Source organism: Cervus canadensis, chromosome 13 (assembly GCF_019320065.1).
Source record: "Cervus canadensis isolate Bull #8, Minnesota chromosome 13, ASM1932006v1, whole genome shotgun sequence".
Taxonomy (NCBI): domain Eukaryota; kingdom Metazoa; phylum Chordata; class Mammalia; order Artiodactyla; family Cervidae; genus Cervus; species Cervus canadensis.
In genome coordinates this window covers 18,032,421-18,057,276 of record NC_057398.1, presented here as the reverse complement: position 1 = coordinate 18,057,276, position 24,856 = coordinate 18,032,421, and the positions used below count along the sequence as shown (strand labels likewise).

Genomic DNA, 24,856 nt, shown 5'->3' with positions numbered 1-24,856 from the left:
GACCCTCGTTATGATGAGGAGGGAGCCGTTTGCTGACGTGATGTGGGTCCAGCTTAGTTCCTCTCGGACCTGACCTGATGTCTATTGGGTTAAGATTGGAACTGAGGCAGGAAATCACCGGGACTTATAAAAATGTCATTCTCTCAGAGGAGCAGAGCGGTGATGGGCAGGGTCCTGACGCCTTGTGTCTGCGGCGAGCACTCAGGACGGTCCGCTGTGAGCTTGAGTGGGTGTGTGTGGGTGCCGAGAGACAGAAGGAGAGAGGGAGGTGACGCGTGTGGAGACCATCTGGCTGGGCACAGGCCCAGCCCAGCAGCCCTGGGCCCTTTCCTTCCCCTCCTCCCAGATAACTCCTGCTGTCTGCCCAGGGAAGGAACAATGGAGTAATATGGATTCTCCCTTACCCTTTTCTAGATCCTCCTGGGGTCTCTGCCTCCGGTCTCCAAGCAGCTGTCCAGGGTGGGCCAGTTCCTTCCAGAGTCGCCAGGCCCCAGGCTGGTGCCCTCCGTGTGGGAGTTGGCCAAGGAAGGCTTCCATGCGGGGCTGTTTCTGGCACAGCCCCACTCGACACTGTTAAAGCCCTCCTAATCCCTGTTATTTTCTTCTAATCCCTCCCCCCACCTGCTCTGGCCCGCGTGCCACGCTGCAGGACCTTCGGTCCCAAGCCGGAGCCCGTGCTGAGCCCCAGGCATGAAGAAGCCAAGCATCTGCTGCAGAGAGCCCGCATGAAGGCCAGGACCCGGCCCGTCCGTGCCAGCCATGACATCGTGCCCACCCTTGCCCTGTGCAGCCGGTGAGTGGGGCCCGGGCCAGGCCGGCCGGTATGGGCTACGGCAGGAGAAGAGATGGGATCCAGCCAAAATGCCGCCGCTCACTCCTCCCCCGTGGTCTGTGTGGGAGTTCTTCCCATGTCAGGCATCACTTTCATTCTTTTAGTCAGTTAGTACATCTTCACTGAGAGCCTATGGATGGCATGTTAGGGAACATAACCCGAGCCTCCCTGGGGCAACGGAGGTGTCACAGTCTCCAGGGAGAAGGACCAGCAGATGGGTCAGTACAGTTCTGTGGACTGTGGTGTAGGAGAGGAAAGACGTGTGTGTAGGGCTGGAAGTCTACTGTAACTCCACCTGGAAAGGAAGGGGAAGCTTGGAGGAGGTGGATTCTAAGTTGGAGCTTAAAGGAAACATAGATGTTTACTGTACAGATGAGGGAGGCAGGGGTGAGCATCCCCAGGTAGAAACTGAGCAGAAGCAGTATTCTCAGGCGTTGGGCCAGAAGGCTCAGTGGAGGCCAGTCACGGAGGCCTCTAGGACTGATGGACAGTTTGGAAGCCTCATGTAATAGCTAGGAGCCACCAAAGGATTTCAAGCAGCTGGGTAGCACCATCACCTTTGTATTCCAGTAAAGCTGCTCTAGCTGCAGGGATGGTTGGATCTGGGGAACTAGGGGGACAGTGTGCAGTGGTGGAGGGAGAGAATGGAGATGCAAGGTTGCCCAGAGCCAGAGCAACAGGCTTAATGAGGCAGCAGAGAAGTGGTTAAGACTCTGGAAACAGACCGCTGAGTTCTGGCTTTGCCACTTCCTAGCTGTGTGCTCTTGCGAAAGCCCCTGTGCCTCGGTTTGCCTCTCTGCACAATGGGAATTATACCAGAGCCTGTCTTTCAGGGTTATTGTGAGGGTTCTGTGAGTTCATATAAAGTGTTTAGAACAGCCCCAGGCATGTAGTGAGTACCCTACAAGTGTTACCTCTGACTGAATCATGCAATCACCTGGATGAGGGGAGCATGAGAAGGGGGTGCATCCAGGATGGAGCCCAGGGTTCTGACTTGGTATCTGGAGGTTCAGGAACCCTCAGTGCAGGATTAGGCTTGGGAGGGGTGCCCTCAGAACACCCACTGGAGATGCTTATCAGGCAGTTGGATACAGGAGCTGAGGAGGAGGACAGAGGTCAGACTGTAGATGTAGGCATCATCCCGATCTCATAGTGCTGGGGCCATGAGGGCGGGTGAGCTCGTCAGGGATGAAGAGATGAGAAAAGAACAAGTGGAAGGATGTTCAGCACTCCACACGGGTAGCTACCCCTTGCGTGACATCCCATCCCCATCTCTGTGCTTGTTCCATGTATGATGCGCCCCAAGGAATCACTTACAGGTGGAGTTGGCGGGTGCACCTGACCTGCAGTGAGGCTGCCAGCCCAGGTCCAACTGCCCCAGGCCCCAGCGGGACCATCTGTGGCTGACCAGGCCTGTGGCTTCTTAGGCGCAGTGGGTACTAGAGGGAGCGAGGATTCTCAGCGGAACTGGACTCCGTGCTCTTTGACGGGGATGCTGAGCTGGCTTATTAAAGGCTGAGGACCTTCCTGGCACCTTTGAGATCACTTCAACAAGAGCGGAGGGCTGCCGCTCGCCTCTGGGTTCAGTGTCACTGTGACTCTAGGAGAGGGGCTCAGGAGACCCTAAATCCTGGCGAGAGGTACCCGGCCAGCTCCCCTGTTATCTTTGCATTTTGTGTCTTGTTTCTTTCTGGCTGGAGGACACTAGTTAGGAATGGGAGTGCCTCCTTTGAAGCATCCTGACTGTTCTTCTCTGCATGTATGCGTGGCCCAGAGCCTTAGACTTGCATGGAGCCCTCCTGTTCCACTTTCTGTAGGTACTGAGGTTGAGTTGGGTAGCTGCAAAACAGGCAAGATTCTTGAGAGTTCCTTAGACTGCAAGGAGATCAAACCAGTCAATCCTAAAGGAAATCAAACCTGAATATTCATTGGAAGGACTGATGCTGAAGCTAAAGCTCCAATAATTTGGCCGCCTGATGCGAAGAGCAGATTCATTAGAAAAGACCCTGATGCTGGGAAAGATTGAAGGCAGGAGGAGAAGGGGGCAACAGAGGATGAGACGGTTGGATGGCATCACTGACTCAATGAACATAAGTTTGAGCAAGCTCCGGGAGACGGTGAAGGACAAGGAGGCCTGGAGTGCTGCAGTCCACGGGGTCATAAAGAGTCAGACATGACTGAGCGACTGAACAATAACAGCAAAAATCTGCAAAGCAGACCAGATGATGTAAATGTACCTTGGGACACTTCCTCTTCCCCACATTGCATCAGCAGCTCACGACAACCCCAGGTCACTAACCTTAAAGTAGGTTCCCTCTCACCAGGCTGTTCTCTGGCAGTAGAAATGCAATTGAAATGCAAGGTGACCCACTTTAGCAGCTGCTGTGTCCAGAAAAGAATTACTTTGACTTGGCAGCACTGGTGAATCCTCAGAGGGTATAGCTGAAAAATCAACGCCAGATGGCTTGCTGCAGATGCTTCTAAAGGTTACGCTTGTCAGATCACCCTGGAGAGCCGTGCTGAGCTAACGTGGCGATGCCACATAGGCCCAGGGCCTCATTAGACGCAGGAGCCCCTCCTCCACCCCCCTGAGCCCAGAGAAATCACTCGTTCCAAAGAGCAGCCTGATGAAAGCTGACGGAAGAGTGGGACAGACAGGCACAGCAGCCCCCAGAAGGTCTTCTTTATCTCAGGTCTAGCTGGAGGTGGCTGGGGCCATCCTGAACAGACAGGCTTTTCCAGGAGGTGAGGAGGGGGCCAGCCGCAGCCGCATTTTCTGGAAGTGAATCAGTGCAGAAATGGAGAGCTCTTGGAAGCGCAAGCTCTTGCTGTTGGGGGGACAGGCACAGCTGGGTTGGTGTTCCTGGTGCCAGGAGGGCAGAACACGCCCATGAGAGGCAGGACCTGGGTGGGGGACACCGCAAGTGCTGGCGTCCTGTGTCGGTGGCCGGGTCGGGCTGCCTGTGTGGCTCGGACAGCGCTGTGGTGGAAAGGGGCTTTTCTGCAGAGGCTGTTTGGTACCAGCGTCCAAGCAGACAGGATCCTCTCAGAGAGGGATAGTCGCGGAGGCGTCGGCAGTGCCTCATGTTGACAAGGTGTGGGGTCTGCTTGCTGCTGGAGTGCCTTATTTGCTCCGCAGTTGTCTCCAAGATCCTCACCGTACCTTTATGCACGGGTCCCAGCACTGCTGGTGGGGACCTCGGGGATTCAGTAATTGAACTGAAGGTGCCTTATGTGATTGGGGCTTCCCAGGTGGTGCTAGCGGTAAAGAATCTGCCTGCCAGTGCAGGAGACGCAAGAGATGTGGGTTTGCTCCTTGGGTCGGGAAGATTCCCCAGAGAAGGAAATGGCACCCCACTCCAGTATTCTGGCCTGGAGAATTCCATGGACATGGGAGCCTGGTGGGCTACAGTCCATGGGGTCGCAAAGAGTCGGACATGACTGAGCACGCACACAGCAGCATACCTCATGGGATTAAGCTGTTGCGCATCTCTTCATTTCTTCTTCTTCTTAATGAAGGCAGTACTTGAGAATTTTATTTGATTTATTTTAGGCATGCTGCTATATAGCATGTGGGATTTTAGTTCCCTGACCAGGATCAGAACACACACCGCCCACCCCCACCCACCCCGCCCGAATTGGAAGCACAGTCTTCATCACTGGACCACCAGGGAAAACCCTCCTTTACTTCTTTTAGAACAAAATTATTATTTCTACCTTTGGCATGAATTCCAGGATGACTGAGTTCACCAGCTTGACTGTAAAGTTTAAGGTCGTTGATGTAGCTGAGAGGACATGGACTTCCTTTTTAGATGAGGAATATACCACCTGTAAAGCCGAGTGTTCTTCCTCTTAGAAAGTATAGCCCGTATGCTGTCCGCAGAGCAGGGCCTTGCCCCGGGGCCCAGTGTGGGGTGTTGTGTCTGCGCTGGTGTGCTGAGAGTCCAGGGGCCTCTCCTGCACGGGGCGGGCCTGGCTGACCAGGGCACCCTGCCCGTCCAGCAGGGGCAGGGCTTCTGCTCAGAGGGGCTCCTCTTGTTTCCAGAGGGTGAGATGGTGCTGTTTCTCTGGCTAGAGCCTTCCTTTCTGGGCAGGAATGCTCTGGACACCTGACCCAGGAGCCCCACACCGTCAGTGAGCCCGCCAGAGGGATTGTCTCGCCACCCCTTCTCCGGTCCTGACAGGCTCAAGAGATGCAGTTGCAGATGGGGTCCTTATCCTGGGTGCCAAGGACTGCAGCACCTCACAGTCACTTCAAGAGAACGGTCACCAGGAGGGGGTCAGAGGGGCTTCCCGGCCATGCTCAGATGAACAGAGAGAGACACTGCACCTCCTCACCCGGGGCTGATTCTACCCAGGAGCTTTCCATCTCAGCCAGACAGCCCTCTCCAAAGGCAGGCCCACAGTATGACTTTTGGGGGCCCTAGGCACTCTGGCCTTCTTGACTCCTTCCTCCATACTATGTGTGCGCATGTTCAGTCATGTCTGATGCTTTGCAATCCCATGGACTGTAGCCTGCCAGGCTCCTCTGTCCATGGGATTTCCCAGGCAAGAATACTGGAGTGGATTGCCATTTCTTTTTTGAGGAGATCTTCCTGACCCAGGGATCAAACCCATGTCTCTTGCGTCTCCTGCATTGGCAGGCAGATTCTTTACCCCTGAGCCACCTGGGAAGCCCTTTCCCCATAAGCGAAGTTAAATTTTATGACCATGCTGGGTAAAAGGTGACTATATTAATATTATATCTGAGAATGTTTTCTTTGACTGAAAAGTGTATTTGTTTATTCTCTTTTGACTTTAAAAGAAACTGAAACATTTTCATTGGACCCAGGAGAGTTGTGGTTCCCAGGTACCATGGCTATTGTGCCTGATGGATAAGATGGCCCTTTCTGCATATGGGTTCCAGGAAACAGGATGACTGACAGTGCATCAGTATTCCTCAGAGCAGCCCAGGATCTGCTCAGATCTCAAAGCAGGCAGATCCACTTACTTAGAAGTAGTTCTTTTTAAAAACAAACAACACTCCTGGATTAGCGCCAATTGGGGAAAGCGCTGGAGTCGGGGTTGGTGGCAGGTATGCGTGCTGCACCCAGGGCAGTGTAAACACCCAGGGAACACCCAGCGTCAGGCTTCAGGGAGGCCCCCAGAGCTCGCACCGTGGCACTTTGCAGCCTCCTTGATTTAGGAAGTACTCACCCACTCCTTGGTGTCACCTGGGGGCTAGGGTACAATGCAGCATGACACGGCAGGACCTTGGCTCTAGCTTTATTTTGCCAGCTCAGCATTCATGGCTGGGTGAGCGCCAGCCCCTCTCTTGCTGTGACCAGAGGCCCCAGGTCCACGATTTGAGGTTGTTGTGAGCTGACATGGCACAAGTGAGGGAGTAAGCTCTCAGCTGTAGCTGCTTCCCATGGAGCTTTGTGGGGAATCAGTCGTGGACAATTTAACTCTGACATCTCAGGCAACCCCAGGATCCCCAAGGGTAGCCTCTATTTGCCATCCTCCATGCCATCTGTGATCCGGATCACTCTAACCCATCAGGGTCTTGAGATCAGTCGGCGGCCTGGCTGTCGAGGCACCCAGGAAGGGGATGAATGGGGATGATCAGGGATGCCCTCAGGCCCCGGTGAGCACATGTCCACCTGAGTCAGGCAGGCAAGGCCACTTATCCACACAGAAAGCACAGCCTGGAAGCATGCACTGTCCAGGCTAGTCAATGCCATGTATAGTTAAGGAAGTCAACCAGTTCAGTGGCCACTCTCCCCACTGGTTGGCATGTTTTAACAGTAATTGTTAAGCATGGATGGTTTCTTCCTGCCATTGTCTGACCCCCTTTTAAAAAAAATTTCTTTTTATTGGATTATAATTGCTTTATAGTGTTGTGTTAACAAAGTGAATCAGCTATATGTATACTATATCTCCTCCCACCATGCCCCCATCCCACCCCTCTAGGTCATCACAGAGCACCAAGTTGAATCCCCTGTGCTATATAGCAGCTTCCCACTAGCTACCTGTCTCAAACGTGGTAGTGGATATACACCAGTGCTACTCTCCGATTTCATCCCACCCTCCTCTTACCCACCCTGTGTCCACATTGAACTCCTTTCCTTTTAATTGCATACCACACCTGTCTTTCTGTTGGGTAGCTGTAAATTTGGTGAAGAAGGAACTCATGTGAGGGCAACCTTTTTGAGAGCACTGAAATCTTTCCTCCAGAATAGCTGAAGCATCCAATTAGAGGAAGGATAAGTAAATCAACCAATCACTCACATACATTTCATTTATAATAAGTTGTGTGAGTGTCAAGACAAGTTTGAACGAGTTGTGCTAGGAGGAGAGTATAGTTAGGGAAGCCTTTGTAGGTGCATTTGAGGACTAAAAGCAGTAACAACACATAAAGTATGCTGGCACAGATAATTGTCTGCATGGGTACTCTTCTCGGTAATTCGAAAGAAGTAGTTCAGTTCAGTTCAGTCACTCAGTTGTGTCCGACTCTTTACGACGCCATGGACTGCACCTCGCCAGGCTTCTCTGTCTATCACCAACTCCCAGAGCTTGCTCAAACTCATGTCCATTGAGTCAGTGATACCATCCAACCATCTCATCCTCTGTTGTCCCCTTCTCCTCCTGCCTTCAATCTTTGCCAGCATCAGGGTCTTTTCAAATGAGTCACCTCTTCACATCAGGTGGCCAAAGTATTGGAATTTTAGTATCAGTTCTTCCAATGAATATTCAGGACTGATTTCCTTTAGGATGGATTGGTTTGATCTCCTTGCAGTCCAAGGGACTCTCAAGAGTCTTCTCCAACACACAGTTCAAAAGCTTCAGGTCTTTGGTGCTCAGCTTTCTTTATGGTCCAACTCTCACATCCATACACGACTGCTGGAAAAGCCATAGCTTTGACTATACCTTTGTCTGTAAAGTAATGTTTCTGATTTTTAATATGCTGTCTAGGTTTGTTACAGCTTTTCTTCCAAGGAACAGTTCAGTTCAGTTCAGTCACTCAGTCATGTCCAACTCTTTGGGACCCCATGGACTGCAGCACACCAGGCCTCCCTGTCCATCACCAACTCCCGGAGTTTACTCAAGCTCATGTCATTTGAGTTGGTGATGCCATCCAGCCATCTTATCCTCTATCATTCCCATCTTCTCCCGCCCTCAATCTTTTCCAGCATTAGGGTCTTTTCAAATGAGACAGTTCTTCACATCAGGTGGCCAAAGTATTGGAGTTTCCGCTTCAGCATCAGTCCTTGCAATGAATATTCAGGACTGATCTCCTTTAGGATGGACTGGTTGGATCTCCTTGCAGTCCAAGGGACTCTCAAGAATCTTCTCCAACACCACAGTTCAAAAGCGTCAATTCTTCAGTGCTCAGCTTTCTTTATAGTCCAACTCTCACATCCATACATGACTACTGGAGAAACCATAGCTTTGACTAGACAGAACTTTGTTGGCAAAGTAATGTCTCTGCTTTTTAATATGCTGTCTAGGTTTGTTATAGCTTTTGTTCCAAGAAGCAAGCGTCTTTTAATTTCATGGCTTCAGTCACCATCTGCAGTGATTTTGTAGCCCAAGAAAATAAAATCTCTCAATGTTTCCATTGTTTCCCCATCTATTTGCCATGAAGTGATGGGACCAGATGCCATGATCTTAGTTTTTTGAGTGTTGAGTTTTAAGCCAGCTTTTTCACTCTCCTTTCACTTTGATCAAGAGGCTCTTTAGTTCCTTTTGCTTTCTGTCATAAGGGTGGTGTCATCTGCATATCTAAGGTTATTGATATTTCTCCTTGCAATCTTGATTCTAGCTTATGCTTCATCCAGTCCAGCATTTTGCATGATGTACTCTGCATATAAGTTAAATAAGCGAGGTGACAATATATAGCCTTAACGTACTCCTTTCCCAATTTGGAACCAGTCCATTGTTTCATGTCTGGTTCTAACTGTTGCTTCTTGACCTGCATACAGGTTTCACAGGAGGCAGGAAAGGTGGTCTGGTATTCCCATCTCTTTAAGAATTTTCCAGTTTGTTGTGATCCGCACAGTCAAAGGCTTTAGCATAGTCAGTGAAACAGAAGTTAGATGTTTTTCTGGAATTCTTTTGCTTTTTCAATGATCCAACGGATGTTGGCAATTTGATCTCTGGTCCCTCTGCCTTTTCTAAGTCCAACTTAAACATCTGGAATTTCTCGATTCACATACTATTGAAGCCTAGCTTGGAGAATTTTGAGCATTACTTTGCCAGCATGTGAGATGACATAGCAGGAAAGAAGTAACAGGTCTCTAAAATCCAAGCCCCTGTCTCCAGTCAGAACCTGACCATGAGCATGGTCAAAGACTAGTTCTATATTCATGGCTCCTTCTAAAAGAGAAAAACTTCCTGCAGCTTGCCTTTCCCAGCTGTTCAGGTGCTGGTCAGTCCAGAAACTGGTCTTGTGTGTCCTCTCCTTTGTGGAAACAAGTAGGGGTCACTTGGTCGTGCTAGTCCCTTCCAACCCTGACATCTCCTGAGTCTTTGATGACAAATGAGTGGCATGGATAGTCAGAGGAGGAGATAGCATCAGGCTGTATCAGTCAGGGTTCTCCAGAGAATGAACCAACACAGTGTGTGCTTATAGAGTGAGAAAATTTTATTCTAAGGAATTGGCTCATGGTACCTTGGAAACTTGGTAAGTCTGAAGTCTGCAGAGTAGGTTGGCTGGCTTGAGACCCAAGGAAGAGCTGCTACTCAAATCCAAAGGCAGCCAGCTGGCAGAATTCCTTCCTGCTCAGGGAAGAGCAGTCTTTGTTCTATTCAGACCTTCAACTGATTGGATGAGGTCTACCATACCATGATCAACTTTATTTGAAGTCCACCAGTTTAAATCGGCTTCCCTGGTAGCTCAGCTGGTAAAGAATCCGCCAGTAATGCAGGAGACTTCGGTTTGATTCCTGGGTCAGGAAGATCCCTGGGTGAAGGGATAGGCTACCCACTCCAGTATTCTTGGGTTTCTGTTGTGGCTCAGACGGTAAAGAATCCACCTGCAATGCAGGAGACCTGGGTTTGATTCCTAGGTTGGGAAGATCCCCTGGAGAAGGAAATGCTAACCCACTTCAGTATTCATGCCTGGAGAATTCCATGGACAGAGGAGCCTGGAAGCTGCAGTCCATGGGGTCACAAAGAGTTAGACACAACTGATTACTAAGCACAGCACAGTTTAAATGTTAACCTTATCCTCCTCCCCCCCCCCCCAAAAAAAGAACCTTCACAAAAACATCAAGAACCTGGCCCAGCCAAGCTGACACATAAAATTAAACATTACACATGGCATCTATACACAGGTATGATTTAATGACTGATAATCAGAGGCAGACAGGTTAAGAAGAAAGATTCTAGGAAACAGTGGCAGGAGGGTTGCATAAGATAAATGGGGTGAGAAGCCTGGAGGCCTTGCAAGCTAGAAAGGAAGGCAGAGAGGAATGTGGAAGGCCTGTATCTTTACCCCAAAGACTGTGAACTTGATCCTGTGCCCCCTTGAGAGATGATGTGATGAAGCTGAGATCCAGGAGGACCAGTGAATAGGAGGCCACTGCAGGGGTCCAGGGTGAGTGATAAAAGCAGGAAACAATGTAAGTCCCAGCTGTTCATCAGTAGATTGGTGGCGAGGTGCTGCGGGGAAAGGCAGGGAGAAATATGGTCCTTATTTAGGAGGCCTCTGATAGACAAGGGCTGGTAGGGTCCATTTACACAGGGATCTGAAACTCAGGTTACCTGGCTCCAGGGGGCCTGGTGTGAGATTTGTGCAGGTGTTTTCTTGAGCTGATCAGGACTTGACCACCAGTCACAGAGTCTCCCAGAGCAAAGGCTGGAGACAGAATGTGAGGACTCTTCCTAGCATAGTTAACTGTTGTCACAGCATTCTGGGACAGAGTGTGTGAGAGGGTCTGGGGAGGGGCAGATTCAGGAGGCAGCGTTGGAACAGACTAGATGGAGAGACCAAGGAGAAATACCAGTGTCACTCTGTCTAAATTTTGTCCCAGCAAGATGGTTAGGAACCCTGAGTGAACACTTTTGAGAGCAGGAATGCTTAGAAACTCTGACTGCAGGTCCCACACGGTCTCCATGGAAACTTATGCTCTTCCCATTAAACCTTTATAACAGATGCAGTACTGCCACAATTCATCACAGTTCACCAGATGCCCGTGATGGCCAGACTCACTTCTAAACACACACCAGGACTTCGGTATCATCCTTTCTACAGTCCTGCGTTTAATAGTGTTTCATCTTAACTCAGGCGGAGACAGGCAACAGAGGCAAAGCCAAAAGTAGAGAAGGTCATATTCATTTGTTCAGCACTATGTTCAGGATGGGGATGGGCCTGTAGGCTTCTCTGCTGCCCGACTCCCGAGGAACCCGATTTGGGCAACTTTGGGTTGTAGTTTTCCCTGAGCGCTGCTGTGGGAGACCGTGCCCCAGGGTGGACGGGTAGGGCTGGTGCGCATCCAGGGAGGAGGCTTGTACCTTCCTCACCTCCTCCTGCTCATGACTTGTCTCCTCCTGCCTGCCCATCAGAGATGGGCGGAAAAGCCCAGCCCTGGACCCGAGGATCACCTTCGCCTGCCGAGACAACCTCCAGAACGGGAACACGAGCGACTCCTCCAGCGGGGAGTCCAGCAGCGGGCAGTGGCCGAAGCGGGGCGCCTCCCCGTCCCACGTCCGCTTTGAGGATGAGTCCGCCCGGGACGCCGAGTCGCGCTACCTGGAGCGGCTGCAGCAACGTCAGCGCCAGGTGCTCAGCACGGCGGACCAGGGCCCCCTGCGCTCCAAGCCCGACCTCGCCGACTACATCCAGGGGGGCTGCCGGCGCCGGGACGCGGGCGCGGGCGCTCTGCACTCGTTGCTGGGTGGGCTGCAGCCCGGGGGCCTCTCGGCGCTGCCGCCCCCTCGGGGCAGCGAGAGGAGGTGCCGAGCCTGTGGCCACTGCATCACCCCCGACCCGAGGATCCTCCGGGAGCGCGAACCCGCCTGCGGGAGGGAGGGGGCGTCGGCGCAGCCCCTCAGCTCTGCGGGCCTGAGCGCCCCGTTCCGGCTCCTCACCGCCGCCAAGCCCCGGCTCCACACCGAGTGGATCCGGGAGACGCACATCGGGGACCAGGCGCTTCCCGAGGAGGCGGACTCAGCCCTGGACAGCACCGACACCTCCGACGGCTGCCGGACCGACAGTGAGGAGGCCGGGACCTCTCAGCCCAGCAGGGCCCGCCTACGCGCCCCCAGGCCTCGGGGAGGCCACAGGTGGTTGCGCAAGGCTGAGATGGAGCCGCCCCGGAGCCCTCAGGCTTCGCACGATCTGCCTGGGCTGGAGCTCCTGGAGGTGTCAGATGAGGTGACAGAAGGCGCGGGCCAGACGATGGAAGGGACTCTGCTCCCCAGAGAAGATGCTTTCTCTAAGCCTCCTGTCCAGGACTTGAAGAGAGGTTTCCCTGGGTCCCCGTGGCAGCCTGGACCAGGGCTGGAAAATCACGGGGCTCACCCTGGGGATTTTCAGACAGCCTACGCCATGGCCTCTCCCATGAAGCTGGGGTCCTCGGGGCCAGGCAAACAAGGCCCGGTTATAGAAAGCCACGAGTCTCTGGGAACCGACTGCCCTCAACAGAGCCAGGCAGAGCCCTCTGCCCCCCATCAGGCCCTACAGCCGACTGCTTCCCTCTGCCCCGACGGCTGGGTGCCGACCCCTCCCTCTTCAAAGAAAACCGCCTCACCCGTGTCTCACAGGAAGGCAGCCCTGGCTGGGCTTCGCAGGCTGGGCAACCAGGGAGAGCCCGTGGACAGCCCCCTACCTGCTTCCGGAAGCGCAGCTCCCAGGACCCGTGAGCTCACCCCGCCACAGCCCCAGCCCCACAGCCCCCACCGCAGGCACCCCCTGCGGGCCCTGTCCACCAACAACTGCAACAGCAGCGTGCCCCAGGGGCTGCAGAAGCCCTGCGGAGGAGCCATCCTCCTGGGGGAGACGGGTGCCCGAAGCCAGGAGCCCGCAGCACCGCTGGAGGACTGCAGAGATGGTAAGGGATGGCCCTGGGGCTAGGGTGGTGCTAGACCGGAGATCATGGGCTGGGTTTGTGGCCCATCAGGCACTTAACTGTTCATCTTAATAGATGACAGAGCCTTGCATTGCTCCTAGCAGCCCCCAGAGCCCAGCAGATGTTGGGGAAGTTGGCAGGGTCTGTGAGCGGGTGCAGGATTCGACATCAGCCTGGAGGCAGATTAGCCAACTCCCCTCCGGGGAGGTGGTGGTAGGGCTGCTAAAGGAGCTTCAAGCTCTGTGGCTGTGGGAGGCCTGGGCTTTGAGGGAATTTTACTACCAACAGAGCAGAAAGAGGCAGCAGCTCCAGGATTTACTACTTGCTTAGAGCAGCAAATGCCAGATAATCCCACGGCTAAGGTCCCTCCCCTTCAACATGGTCACTTCATATACTCATTCATTCAGTACAGTGTGAGCACCCATTACAGGCCAGGCACCATCCCAGGCCCTTCAGGGGAAGCACAAGTGAATTAATTCAGCGGGAGTCTACCCCCTGAGACGCTCAGTGGCCAAGCAGGTGCTGTCCGGATGACACCGTGGCCAGTAAGCAGAGCTCCTACGAGGAGTGCTGGGGTTGTTCTCTGGTGCCCAAGCTCTCCTAGAGCCCCAAGCCTACTGGGCACGCTGGTGTTTCAGCAGGCAAGGCTGCTGAAGGCCAGAGGTATCCCCTCTACCCTTGGAAGGGGTCCTCGTGTCGTGGGCAAATCCTGAGCTTCCCCGATGCTATGATCTGAGCTGAGGAACTCGGCCACTCACTCCCGTGGCTCTGGCAGCCCTGGCGCTGTGATGGCTCGGGAGGAATCCAGGGCTTGGGAACAGTGAGGGGGGAGAGGCCAGAGAGGTGACGGGCCGTGCTGACCTTACTGAGGATGCAGGTGCCCAGCGCCCACCCCACCTCCGGGGTACCGCCATCCCTCCACTGCACACGGGGAGGCAACGCTGCCCTATCCCTCCCGTACTCACAGGAACCTTGAGGAAGCAGGCCCCACCCTGAGTTCCCGCCTGCCCTGTGCTCAGCGTGGTTTTCCTCCATTCGGTGGGCGCTAGGCTGGCTGCCCCTACCCACTTCCTGTGGGGCTCCTATTTTGAGAGTTGCTGACCTTTCTGGGCAGCCTGGCCTTCACCTGCTGGAGCAGAGGGCTAGGTGAGGCTCATTCACCACGAGGTCCTGGGCTCCTCACATCACTCCTCTGTCTCCAGTTCTCCTTTCTAACCTGAATATATCATTAGAATCCATCTCCTAGGAGCTTAGGCAATAATCCCTGAAGAGGGTTTAACTCTTGCCTAGCGTATCACAGATGCTGCAGAAATGGTGGCTATCGTTTAGCTGTTAGACATCACAGCCAACCGGATTGTGGTTCTTGTCCCAGGAACACAAATCTCTCCCTGCCCCCCCTCCCACCGCCATATATGTCTCTCTCCTTTGTTTCATTGGAAGAAAATTGACTTACAATGTTGTGTTGGTTTCTTCCATTTCTGTTGTTGTTGGTTTAGTCACTAAGTTGTGTCCGATTCTTTTGCAACCTCATGGACTGTAGCCCGCAAGGCTCCTCTGTCCATGGGATTCTCCAGACAAGAATGCTGGAGTGGGTTGCCCTGCCCTCCTCCAGGGGATCTTCCTGTCCCGAGGATCAAACCCATGTCTCCTGCATTGCCAGTGGATTCTTTATCGCTGAGCTACAAGGGAAGCCCTTGGTTTCTGCCATACAGCAATGCAAGTCAGCCAAAATTATACATATATCCCCTCCCTCTTGAGCTTCCTCCAAGCCCCCGATCCCACCCCTCTAGGGCATCTCAGAGCACCAGGCTGGGCTCCCTGTGTTATGTAGCAGTTTCTCACCAGCTATCTGTTTTACACGTGGTAGTGTACATATGTCGATGCTACTTTCTCCATTCATCCCACTCGTTGCTTCCTCCACTGTGTCCACAAGTCCTTTCATATACCTCGATACAGGAGGGACATGACTTATTATAAGCAGCCTTTCATTTTTTAAAAATTATTTATTTTTATTTTTGGTTGTGCTGGGTCTTCGTTGCTGCGTGCAGGCTTTCTCTTGCTGCAGCAAGTGGGGACTACTCTTGGTTGCTGGGCACGGGCTTCTCATGGCAGTGGCTTTTCTTGTCGCCGAGCACTGGCTCTAGCACATGGGTTTCAGAAGTTGCAGCATGTGGGCTCAGTAGTTGCAGCATATGAGCTTTAGCTGCTCTGCGGCATGTGGAATCTTCCCAGACCCAGGATTGAACCTGTGTCCCCTGCGTTGGCGGGCGGACTCCTAACCACTGTACCACCAGGGAAGTCCAACCCTTCATTTCACAGATCTTTATTCTCATCTGCTGCGTGCCAGGTGCTATGCTGGGGGTGATGGACTTCAGCCCAGGGAAACAGGATCCCTCCCTGCTGCGTGTGGGTCTCACCACCGCCTCCATGGCTCTCGTGGGGCTCCCGCTTTGCTACATCTTCCTCTAGCTCTCCTGCCCCTGTCACTGGGACTGCCCCCCTCGCCCCCATGACCCGTGGGGGTGGATCAGTGCCACGGGAGGATTGCTGTGCTTGTTGCAGGAGGACTCCAGGGCTGTCTTGCCTCAGCAACTGTTGGCACCATCAGCTCTGTGGGCATCACCTTCTCCCCGGCCTCAGAGGAGCCCGAGTCCAGCCAGGAAGCAGAGAGAGGCCTGCGGAGGACAGAGCCAAGTTCTGTAGGGCACGTGTCATCCCGGTGAGTAACAGGAGCGAGAGCCCTGACTCGGGAGGTGGGGGGTTGGGGTGCTGGGTGGGGAAGGAGCCCCCCGGAGTGGCAGCAGGATAAGTTAACTACTCCCAGATCCTCAGAGGGCTTCTAGATTAGGTGTAAGCATGGCACCCCAGCAGTCCGTTCCCTGCCCTGTCCAGTCTAGTGTGCGTGCTTATTCATTCCGCAAGCTTTCCCTGAACGGCCTCAAGATGCTGTTGCCATGCTGGGCACAGCTGTGCATACAGTCCCAGCCCTCCAGGTGCTCCCAGGATGGACTGTCTGTCAGAGGACTTGCTCCTGACCCTGGGGTGGGAAATAGCCCGGCACTCACGGTTCCACGCTCTCTTCAGTCCCAAGGCTCTGAGTCCTTGCTCTGGGGCTGCCGAGCCTTGGTGAGCTGGTCCTCTGGCAGGGCCCTCCTTTCTCCACTACACATCATCCTTGGTGACATGTGGCCCAGGGCTTCACACGCTACTGCAGCCAGATCTCCATCTCCTGCCCCATATGCTCCCCGGAACTCTGGATTTGTGCATCCGGTTCCCCTGACATCCCCACTAGGGTGCCCGAAAGGCCTAGTGGAACTCTTGATCACTTCTGATGAAAGCTGCTTCCCGGAGTCCTCCCCCCGGCCAACACACAGCACCCTGCCATCCCCACGGTGCTCGCACTCCGCCGTCTTGGCTGCCCGCTCCCCGTTCCCTCCCACCCTCATCCACTGGCACGTCCTCTTTGGCCCCTGCAGCCACCTGTATGGCATTTCTCCTGGTCTCAGAGTGTTCCTCCTTTCTGTGCAAACCTAACAGTCTCTATCTGCTCTCTGCCTTCCTCCTGCCCCTTCAGTTCCTTCTCCACGCAATAGTCTGAGGTGTCTTTTGAAAACCTTAATTAAGTGATATCATTTCTGTCCTTTTACTTACCTCACCCTGACACAAACCCCTTACCCTGACAATGAAATTCAGCTTCGCTCACCTGTCAGATCCCTGCTGATCCCTCTTTCCTCGTTACGTCAAAGTCCTACGGGCTCGGCCCTGTCATGTTCTCGAACCCACCACACAGCGAGCCTCTTCCTGCCTAGATCTGTGGTTTCAGCTGCTCCCTCGCCCTGGAATTCTCACCTCCAGGCTTGGCAGGGTTGACTCCTTCCTGCCATTCAGCCCTCGGTTTAAATGTCGTCTTGTGAGAGAGGCCTTCCCCAGCCACCCTGTCACCCTCTGCTTCACCCTGCTCATCAGTCACTCAGAGGGCTTCTCCCTGTTTACTAGCCTGTTGTTCGTAAGCCCCCAAGTGGAAGGGCCTTGTTTGGTTTATCCCATACCCTCGTTATCTGCCACATGCTGGCAGGAAGCCTCGCAGAGGTTCTGAGGAATCACTGGGTGAACGGATGACTGGTGAACCCATAGTGGACTGTGACCCTGAGGGTCTTCTCTGCTGCCCAAGCAGAGGCTCCTGCAGAAGTCCACGCAGCCTTGCTGTCTGCAGCCTGGCTGTCACCTCCTCCTCGAGGCCGGGGTGCTGGCCCAGCTGGGCCCACGGGACCCTAAGGTTCTTGCCTCCCACAGCCCTCTCCCATGCACCTCACATCCACCTTTGCATTTTAGTGCTTCGTCGGGGGTCAGTGCGGGCCCCAGCCCGCCCTCCACCGCCGCTTCTGACAAGAGCAAGAAAAGCAGCGGAGGCATCGCCTCTGCTCTGGGGCTGAAGAAGTTCTTCTCAGCGCTGAGTCAGGGCACGCGGCCCAAGATGGCCAAGTCCCGCAGCTACAGCGTGGAGCAGCTGCAGCCCCCGGCACCCGACCCGGCTTCACACACTGGCACCCCAAAGTGAAGAGAGCCCCGTCCTTACAATCCCTGCATCTGGTGAGTGCCAAGGGCCCAGCCGAGGGGTGTGTGAGGGCAGGGGGGTGATAGCCACTACTGAGATGAAAGGTGAAGGAGAAGGGAAGTGCCAGGCGTGCTCCTGAGGAGCCCGGGGTGGGGAAAGGGACGCTCCTGGCATCCCCACAGTCCATCTGAGAGACGTGAACTCCCTGGACACGGTGCGATGAGCGAGTTCTGTCCTTCCACCCCACTGCCTCAGCCTGGGCTCAGCCTAGACACTACCCCCCCTCACTCCGCCACCTCTGCCAAGGCCTGGCATCGGGCTGCCTGATTATTCTGGAAGCTTCCCCATGGCCACAGCCACTCTGTTAGTCTAGCACAGATCACTGCATACCTGGATTGCCTCCACAGCCTCCTCACTGGCGTCCCTGCCCTGTCTTTCCCCATGTGGCTTCCAGAACGGTCCTTCCTACATGCAAATTTGGTCTTGCTGCCCCCCTTGTGGAACATCCACCATTGGTCCCTTACCACCCTCCGGAAAACACTTTGAGGTCACTCGACATTGCCAAAGGGTTTCTATAATCTGACCGCTTCAGTAATCTGACTGATCATTCCCCTAATACTCAACCCCAGTTATCCTTGACCTTGCAGTTCTGAAATCAGGCCACACAGTTTGAACCTTCACCTGAAATATTCTTCCCATCTTCTCCGCCTGCTAATTCCTGTTCATTTAAGGCACGACTTCCTCCAGGAAACCTCTAGTCCTTCCTTGGGCTGAGCTAGGCACCTCTGCTCCATCTTTCCTTCTCATCCTGTGCTTTCCTCCTTCATGGAACTTGTCATGTAGTATTTTGATTTTTGTCTGTCTCTCCTCAGTGGAATGTGAGTCTCTGAGGAAACACTACTTGATCTTTAGATTCCAAATAGTTAGTATGATAATTAGCATAGTAGACATACACAGTACACAGTGAATGAACGAGAGAGTGAATGAACACAGGGCAGCCTTCTGAAGTTCCCTTCTCATGTGCTAAAGGATAAACCAAAAGCAAACCAACAGCGGCGCTTAAGTCTCAGCTAGCTCTCTGAAAGTGCTATTCTAGTCCAGGTTTTCCAGGTATCATCTCTGTTCTCTTCCCCGCCCTCTCCCCTGGGCAGAACAAAGCAGGCGATTGCAGTTTAGGGCATTGGAGCCTTTCATTTTTCAGTCTGAAGTAGGGAAGAGAATGCAGGCTGAATGAACATTCCATTGGTCGTCTTGCATCTCGTATAGTATAAATATTTGCTGGTTGGATGAATTGGAAGGCAAAGAAACAAAAGCAAAATGATCTCAAGCTGGGGACAAAAGCCTAGAGTGACATGGTGCTCCAGGAATTTGCTGCTTTTCTCCTGAAGTTAGATTTGTCCCCGGTGTGTCTGAGCCATGGTGCTCAGATGTATGGCCATCAGAGCTTCAGTCTGTGTACCCAAGGGAGATGACAGCCCATTATCTGCCATGTAATCCGAGTGGGCCAAGTTAGGAAGTAAGCTGGCCAAGAAAGGGTGAGAGCAAGTGCTGGGAGGACTAAGCAGCAGAAAGAATTGTTCAAGAACTAAAACAAGAACATAAAATAAGACTCCACCTCACCCTGGCACATTCATGACCTCTCTCAGGGTGTGCGTGGTGAGAGTGCAGATGGGCTTGGTTTTCACTCTGCCCTTCCAAGTAGGCAGTGAGCACCCTCACCACGCGGGTGGCTCCCACGTCCTCTAGTGACTGTGGCTCGTTCGTTCCTCCCTTTCCCCCTCCTCCCTGCCTTTCCACTCTTGAGTTGAACATGACTTCTTCCAGGAAGCCCTCCAGAACTTCAAGGCAAGCTCAGGGTCCCTTCTTAAGCTTCTAGATAATACAGCTTCCTGAGAGCATGGATTCCCAATGTGATAAATAAGGTGTGCAGTATTTAGAAGTCTGCCTCTCCCTGCCTCCCACCCGCACCCTCAGAAGAGCCTCCTCACTGGGTCAGTTTCTCGAACACAGATCGGACCTTGTAATTATTCTGATTAGTATCATTCAGTGGCTCCTCTGCAGGTCATATGAGGTCTCTCCAGATCTGGCCCTTGGCTCCAGCCCATCGCCCATCACCTCTGCAGCCCAGCCACCCAGACCACGAGTATGTTCCAGAACACCCATGCTTTCTTCCATCTCTGTCCATCTGCCTCTACTATTTCTTATGCCTGGAACTCCCCACCCCTGTCTTCACCTGGAGAGTTCTTGCTTCAGGCGCTGCGCAGGCAGCGGCTCCTCCAGAGCCCCGAGGCCTCCTGAGCTGAGTCTCTCTGCTTCCCTACAGAGTGTCATCCATGCTTCTAGCCTCACACTTACAACATACATTTAGGGCTTCTGACCTGTCCATGCTGACCCCACCCCCAACCGTGCTGTGAACTCCTTGAGGGACTTCAGTCTTATCCATCATGCACAGTGTTTTTAGGTGCATACTTGATAAAATTTTTAATGTCAGCGATCATAAAAGGGATACTAAAGAATCACAAACGAAGATTTTAACTCTAAAATTGTGTTCATGATTCTGTAATTATTTGATCTTACCTTTTTTTAAAATGTATTTATTTATGACTGTGCTGAGTCTTCACTGCTTTCTCTAGTTGTGGTGAGTGGGGTTACTCTAGTTGCGATGGCTTCTCACTGCAGTGGCTTCTCTTGTTTCAGAGTGCAGGCTCTAGGTATGCAGGCCTCAGTAGTTGTGGTGCACAGGTTTATTTGTCCTGTGATGTGTGGAATGATCATGGACCAGATCTCGAACCCGTCTCCTGCATTGGCAAGTGGTTTCTTAACCACTGGACCACCAAGGAAGTCCTACCTTTTTCTGTTTATCAAGGAGAAAGTTAGATTTTCTTAATCAGTGACATAATTAGCATTATCCTATTCAGTTGTTATTTCAGCCAACACATTTTTTTCATTATTTGAAGCTTCAGCGTGCCTGCAGAGGCCCATCTCTTTAAGTAAGTTATGGTTATTCTGTTAAGCACTTTCTTAGCAGGCCCTCAGGTTCATGGTTGGGGTTCCCTCCCTGTCAACCCCTTGGTGGTGGCTTAGTCACTAAGTTGTGTCCTACTCTTATAACCCCATGGACTGTAGCCTGCCATAGTCCTCTGTCCATGGGATTCTCCAGGCAAGAGTATTGGAGTGGGTTGCCATTTCCTTCTCCAGGGGATCTTCCCGACCCAGGGATTGAACTCGGTCTCCTGTATTGCAGGCAGATTCTTTACGGACTGAACTACCAGGGAATCCCTGTCAACCCCCTTACCAGATGGCTTTTCTTACCTGCAATATTGGGTCTTCCCCACCAGGTGTCACCCTCTTGCCAACATCGGAAAGCCACCTCCTTTCAGAACCTCCATTCTCTGCTGAGTGGCAAGGTGAACCGCTCCAACCTCTACCTGGTAGGGGAGCCAGGGGATCACAGTGCTGCTGACAGGTGAGAGTGGGCAAGTGTTTTGGAGGGGAGACCCAGAGCATGGACAGTGGAGCTATACACTTAACTCCTTCCTGCCTTAGCAGCATGGCCCAGGGGAGGGTCCCTTTAAAAGAGAAACCGAGGCCGGCTACCTGTGCCTCAAGTACCTCAGGGGTCTTAGAGCCCACACTTCAGTGCCTTTGTCCTGAGCAACTGGACAGGGGTTGGGGCTTCTGTAGGGTTGGAAGGTTTGATTCCTCCATCCCTTTACTATCTAATGGCATCTTGAAATCTGAATGTTCAGAGAGCTTCCTTAGTCCAGCTGAAGATTTGATTAAAGATCCAGAGACAGGGTCCCCAAAGAGGTCCTTGACCCCTGACCAGGCCTGCCCAGAGAAACCGCCCTCTGATGAGACCCGCTAGGCTATAGCTGATCTTACTGGGGGCTCCACAGAGGGGCTTCGGGGGGTCTATTAATTCCTGGAATTTTTGTGTAAAATTAAAAACGTCGTCACATTCTTAGAGAGATCTCTCTAATTAAAATGATTAAAAACCACTGGGGGAGGGGGCTCTGTGGAACCTCACACAGCTGTGGGCACCGCCAGGCCCGGCCCTGGCCGGAGGCCTCCTCTAGGCCTAGAGGCCCCAGTGCCCGCCCCCTCTGCCCTGCCTCGGCTCTCGCCCCTTACAGGCCGGGCAAGGCGCCAGCCCGGCGCGCCCTCAGCGTGGAGGACGTGAGTGCCCCCGGCCCGGCGCGCGCCGTGGGCCGCCTGCTGGAGGTGTTCCCCGACGGCACGAGCCAGCTGCAGCTACAGCGCCCCCCGGAGGGCACTTTCGGCTTCAACGTGGCCTCCGGGAATGGACGCCGGGACTCAGGTAGGCCCCGGCCCCTGTTCTGGCTCCACGGCCCCCCGGGCATCAGTAGACCGCCGCAGTGCCTTCCGGCCGTGGCCGTTTCTGTTTCCGGGTTTTCACCGAGCAACAGCTCTGGACTCAGAGAGCCTCTCAGTGAAGGGACTGGAATTCTCCCCTCCAGGCGGTGGAGACGGCAGGCTTGTCCCACTGTCCCTCGGTCCATCTTGAAATCAGACTCCCGACTCCCATCTTTTCACGGGAGAGTCAGAGGGAGGTTGTTTGTGTTGGCTGGTTCTCCGGATCTCTTTGATGTGGTTGGTGTGGTTCCCTTTCTCTAGCTGCGGAGTGTGTCCGGGCACGTGGACCTTGCCTGCCTGGCTGTGCACCCACGCCCCTCCCTCAGGACGGGCTCCTGCTGGGGATGTTCACATGGATCCTGGCTCCAGGCCCCTGGCCGGGGGGTGCCTGCTAGGTCCCGATTCAGCACTGGCAGGATCAGGGCGGGCCTCTGGACGTCCTTCTGCACCCTGGCCAGTTCTCAGCCCTGTTGATGAATGTTTCAGGGAAAAAACGACTTGCCCAGGCCTTTACCCAAGGTCTGTGGGCTAGGATCCATCACAAGGTGAAAGTGAAGTGAAAGTGAAAATCGCTCAGTTGTTTCCGACTCTTTGCAACCTCATGGACTATACAGTCTCTGGAATTCTCCAGGCCAGAATACTGGAGTGGGTTGCCATTTCCTTTTCCAGGGGATCTTCCCAACCCAGGGATCGAACCCAGGTCTCCGGCATTGCAGGCAGATTCTTTACCAGCTGAGCCACTAGGGATCCATCACAGGGTGGGGGACCTTGAAAGGTATTTCTCAGCTGAGATGAGTAGGGAAGGAAGACAGACATGCAGGAGTGGGAAGGAGAGGAGAAAGAGGAGGAAAAATGGAGAGGCAGACACAGAAAGACACACGCAAAGCTGCCCTGGGTGGGTTGTGCCGCGGTGGGTTCAGTCCTGTGCTTTGATCTGAGTCAAAGCTATTTAGGTGGCAGAACACCGTCTGCTCCTGGAGTTGCAGACTGAAGTAAGTTCTTGCATATGTTCCATCATTTATTTTTCAACAGTATATGCTGAGCATCCACTAGGTTTTGTAGATACTGGGGACAGAGCAGTAAATGGAACAGATGAAATCCTTGTCCTGAGGAGTATACATTCTCATGAGGGAGTTAGACTATCTATCTATCTATCTATCTATCTATCTATCTATCTATCTGTCTATCTATATAGCAGGATAAGGCCCAAGGGCAGTGAGTTGGGAGTCCTGATGGGGCAGCTTTTCTGAGAACAGACCCCTGAGCAGACAGACACTGGCATGAAGTATGGGTGGCCCCATGTGATGTCTGGGCAGTGAAAGTTCCAAGCAGAGAGAACAGTCCAGGCAGGGCCCTGAGGGCTGGAAATGAGCTTGCTCTGTGGAAGGAACTGCAAGGAGGTCAAGCTGGACAGAGGGGGGGAAGGGGGAGAGACTAAACTGAGGGTAGGAAGGTCGGGGGACAGCTGAGCCTCCAAATGTGGGAGAGAGACAGTTGAGCTCAGAAGGGGCCATCTTCTTTGAGATGAGACAGGAGTTACCAGGGGCTTGGAGCCGGGAGCGACATGGTCTGATTTAACGCTTTTACCAGGATCCCTGGCTGCCGTGTTGCGAATAGACCCTAGTAGGATGCAAGTGAAGCCAAGGAGCCCAGTTTTAAGGTTATTTCAATAGTCTGGGATAGACATGGTGGTGGCGGCTTGGACTGGCATGGCCGTGGAGGTGGTAAGAAGTGGCCGGGTTCTGTCTGACTTGAAAGTAGTTTTGACTGTTTGCTGGTGGATTTTACATGAGTGTGAGAGGAAAGGAGGACAAGGGTCTCCCCACTCTGGGCCTCAGGAGGGTACCCGTCTGTCCTTGCAGGGAGATGGTGGATGTGAGCATGTGTTGACCATCATAAAGCGTTCCACAGGCTGTTAGCCACTCCGCCCTTTCCTCCAGCTTCCTCTACCCTTTGGTGAGGGGGTCAGGCCCTGCCAGAGAGGCAGCATGCAGGCGTAGTTAGACGACAGAGCATGGTTTGTGCTCCAGCGCCTCTGCTGTCTGTGTGACCTTGAGCAGGTTACTTACCCTCTCTGAGCCTCTAGTCTCTAATTTGCAAAATGAGGGACTTCCCTGGTGGTTCAACTGTTAAGACTCTCTGCTTCCCCTATAGGGGGTACAGGTTCAATCCCTGGTTGGGAAACTAAGATCCCACATGCCAGGCAATGCGATCCAATAAATAAGTAAATGCTGCTGCTAAGTTGATTTAGTCTTGTCTGACTCTTTGTGACCCCATGGACTGTAGCCCACAGGGCTTCTCTGTCCATGGGATTCTCCAGGCAAGAATAGTGGAGTGAGTTGCTGTTTCCTCCTCCAGAGGATCTTCCCAACCCAGGGATCGAACCCACGTCTCTTATGTCTCCTGTGTCTGCAAGCAGGTTCTTTACCACTAGTGCCACCTGGGAAGCCCATATATAAATAAACAACACCTAACTTGTAAAGTGGAGCTAATGAAACCCTATCTGGAAAAGTCATTTCAGTGGGGTATATAGGAAAGTACCTGGCACATGTTGTTCCTTCCCTCTTCAGAAAAAGAATGTGTATTTGGGGAGTAGAAATCCAGACAGAGGGCGGGGGGGAGGGGGCCAAGACATGATCTGCACCAGCTGCCAGTGTGAGCTCACGCCCAACCAGGCATTCTCCTATGCCCCCCATCCTTCCCTCAAGTCCCTTTAGGCCTTTTTGCTGGCAGTAGGACTCCCTCCCCCATCACCCATCATGGACTGCTGATGAGCAGGGGTCTCCAGTGACCAGGAGCTTCTTGGGCTCTGCCTTGGCCTGCTCTGCGGGCACCCCTTGCCTGGGTGGGTGCCAGGTCTTCCCTGTCCTGCCCAGGTGGCACCCTCCTCTGGCCACTGCGGTTGGCTGTCGGCTGTCTTGCAGAGATGCCCTCACCCTTGGAATGCGGCTGGTACTGGTGCATCCTTGCCTCAGGCCGTGCTCCAGCCCCCCAGGGTCACTTCTCCTGGGCCTCAGAGGGGCTGTGAATTGGGGCTGG

The 24,856-nt window shown here is 53.4% G+C and overlaps 1 protein-coding gene across 1 annotated transcript in view; it reads left to right on the top strand.

Moving 5' to 3' along the window:
- KIAA1614 (KIAA1614 ortholog) overlaps positions 1-24,856 on the top strand; it is a 42,981-nt gene that overhangs the window by 14,529 nt on the left and 3,596 nt on the right. Inside the window, 7 exon segments of the mRNA XM_043485671.1 lie at positions 650-793; positions 11,381-12,867; positions 15,448-15,604; positions 17,218-17,410; positions 17,413-17,475; positions 20,779-20,906; positions 21,577-21,761. Of these exon segments, the coding sequence (XP_043341606.1) occupies positions 650-793; positions 11,381-12,867; positions 15,448-15,604; positions 17,218-17,410; positions 17,413-17,475; positions 20,779-20,906; positions 21,577-21,761 (2,357 nt within the window).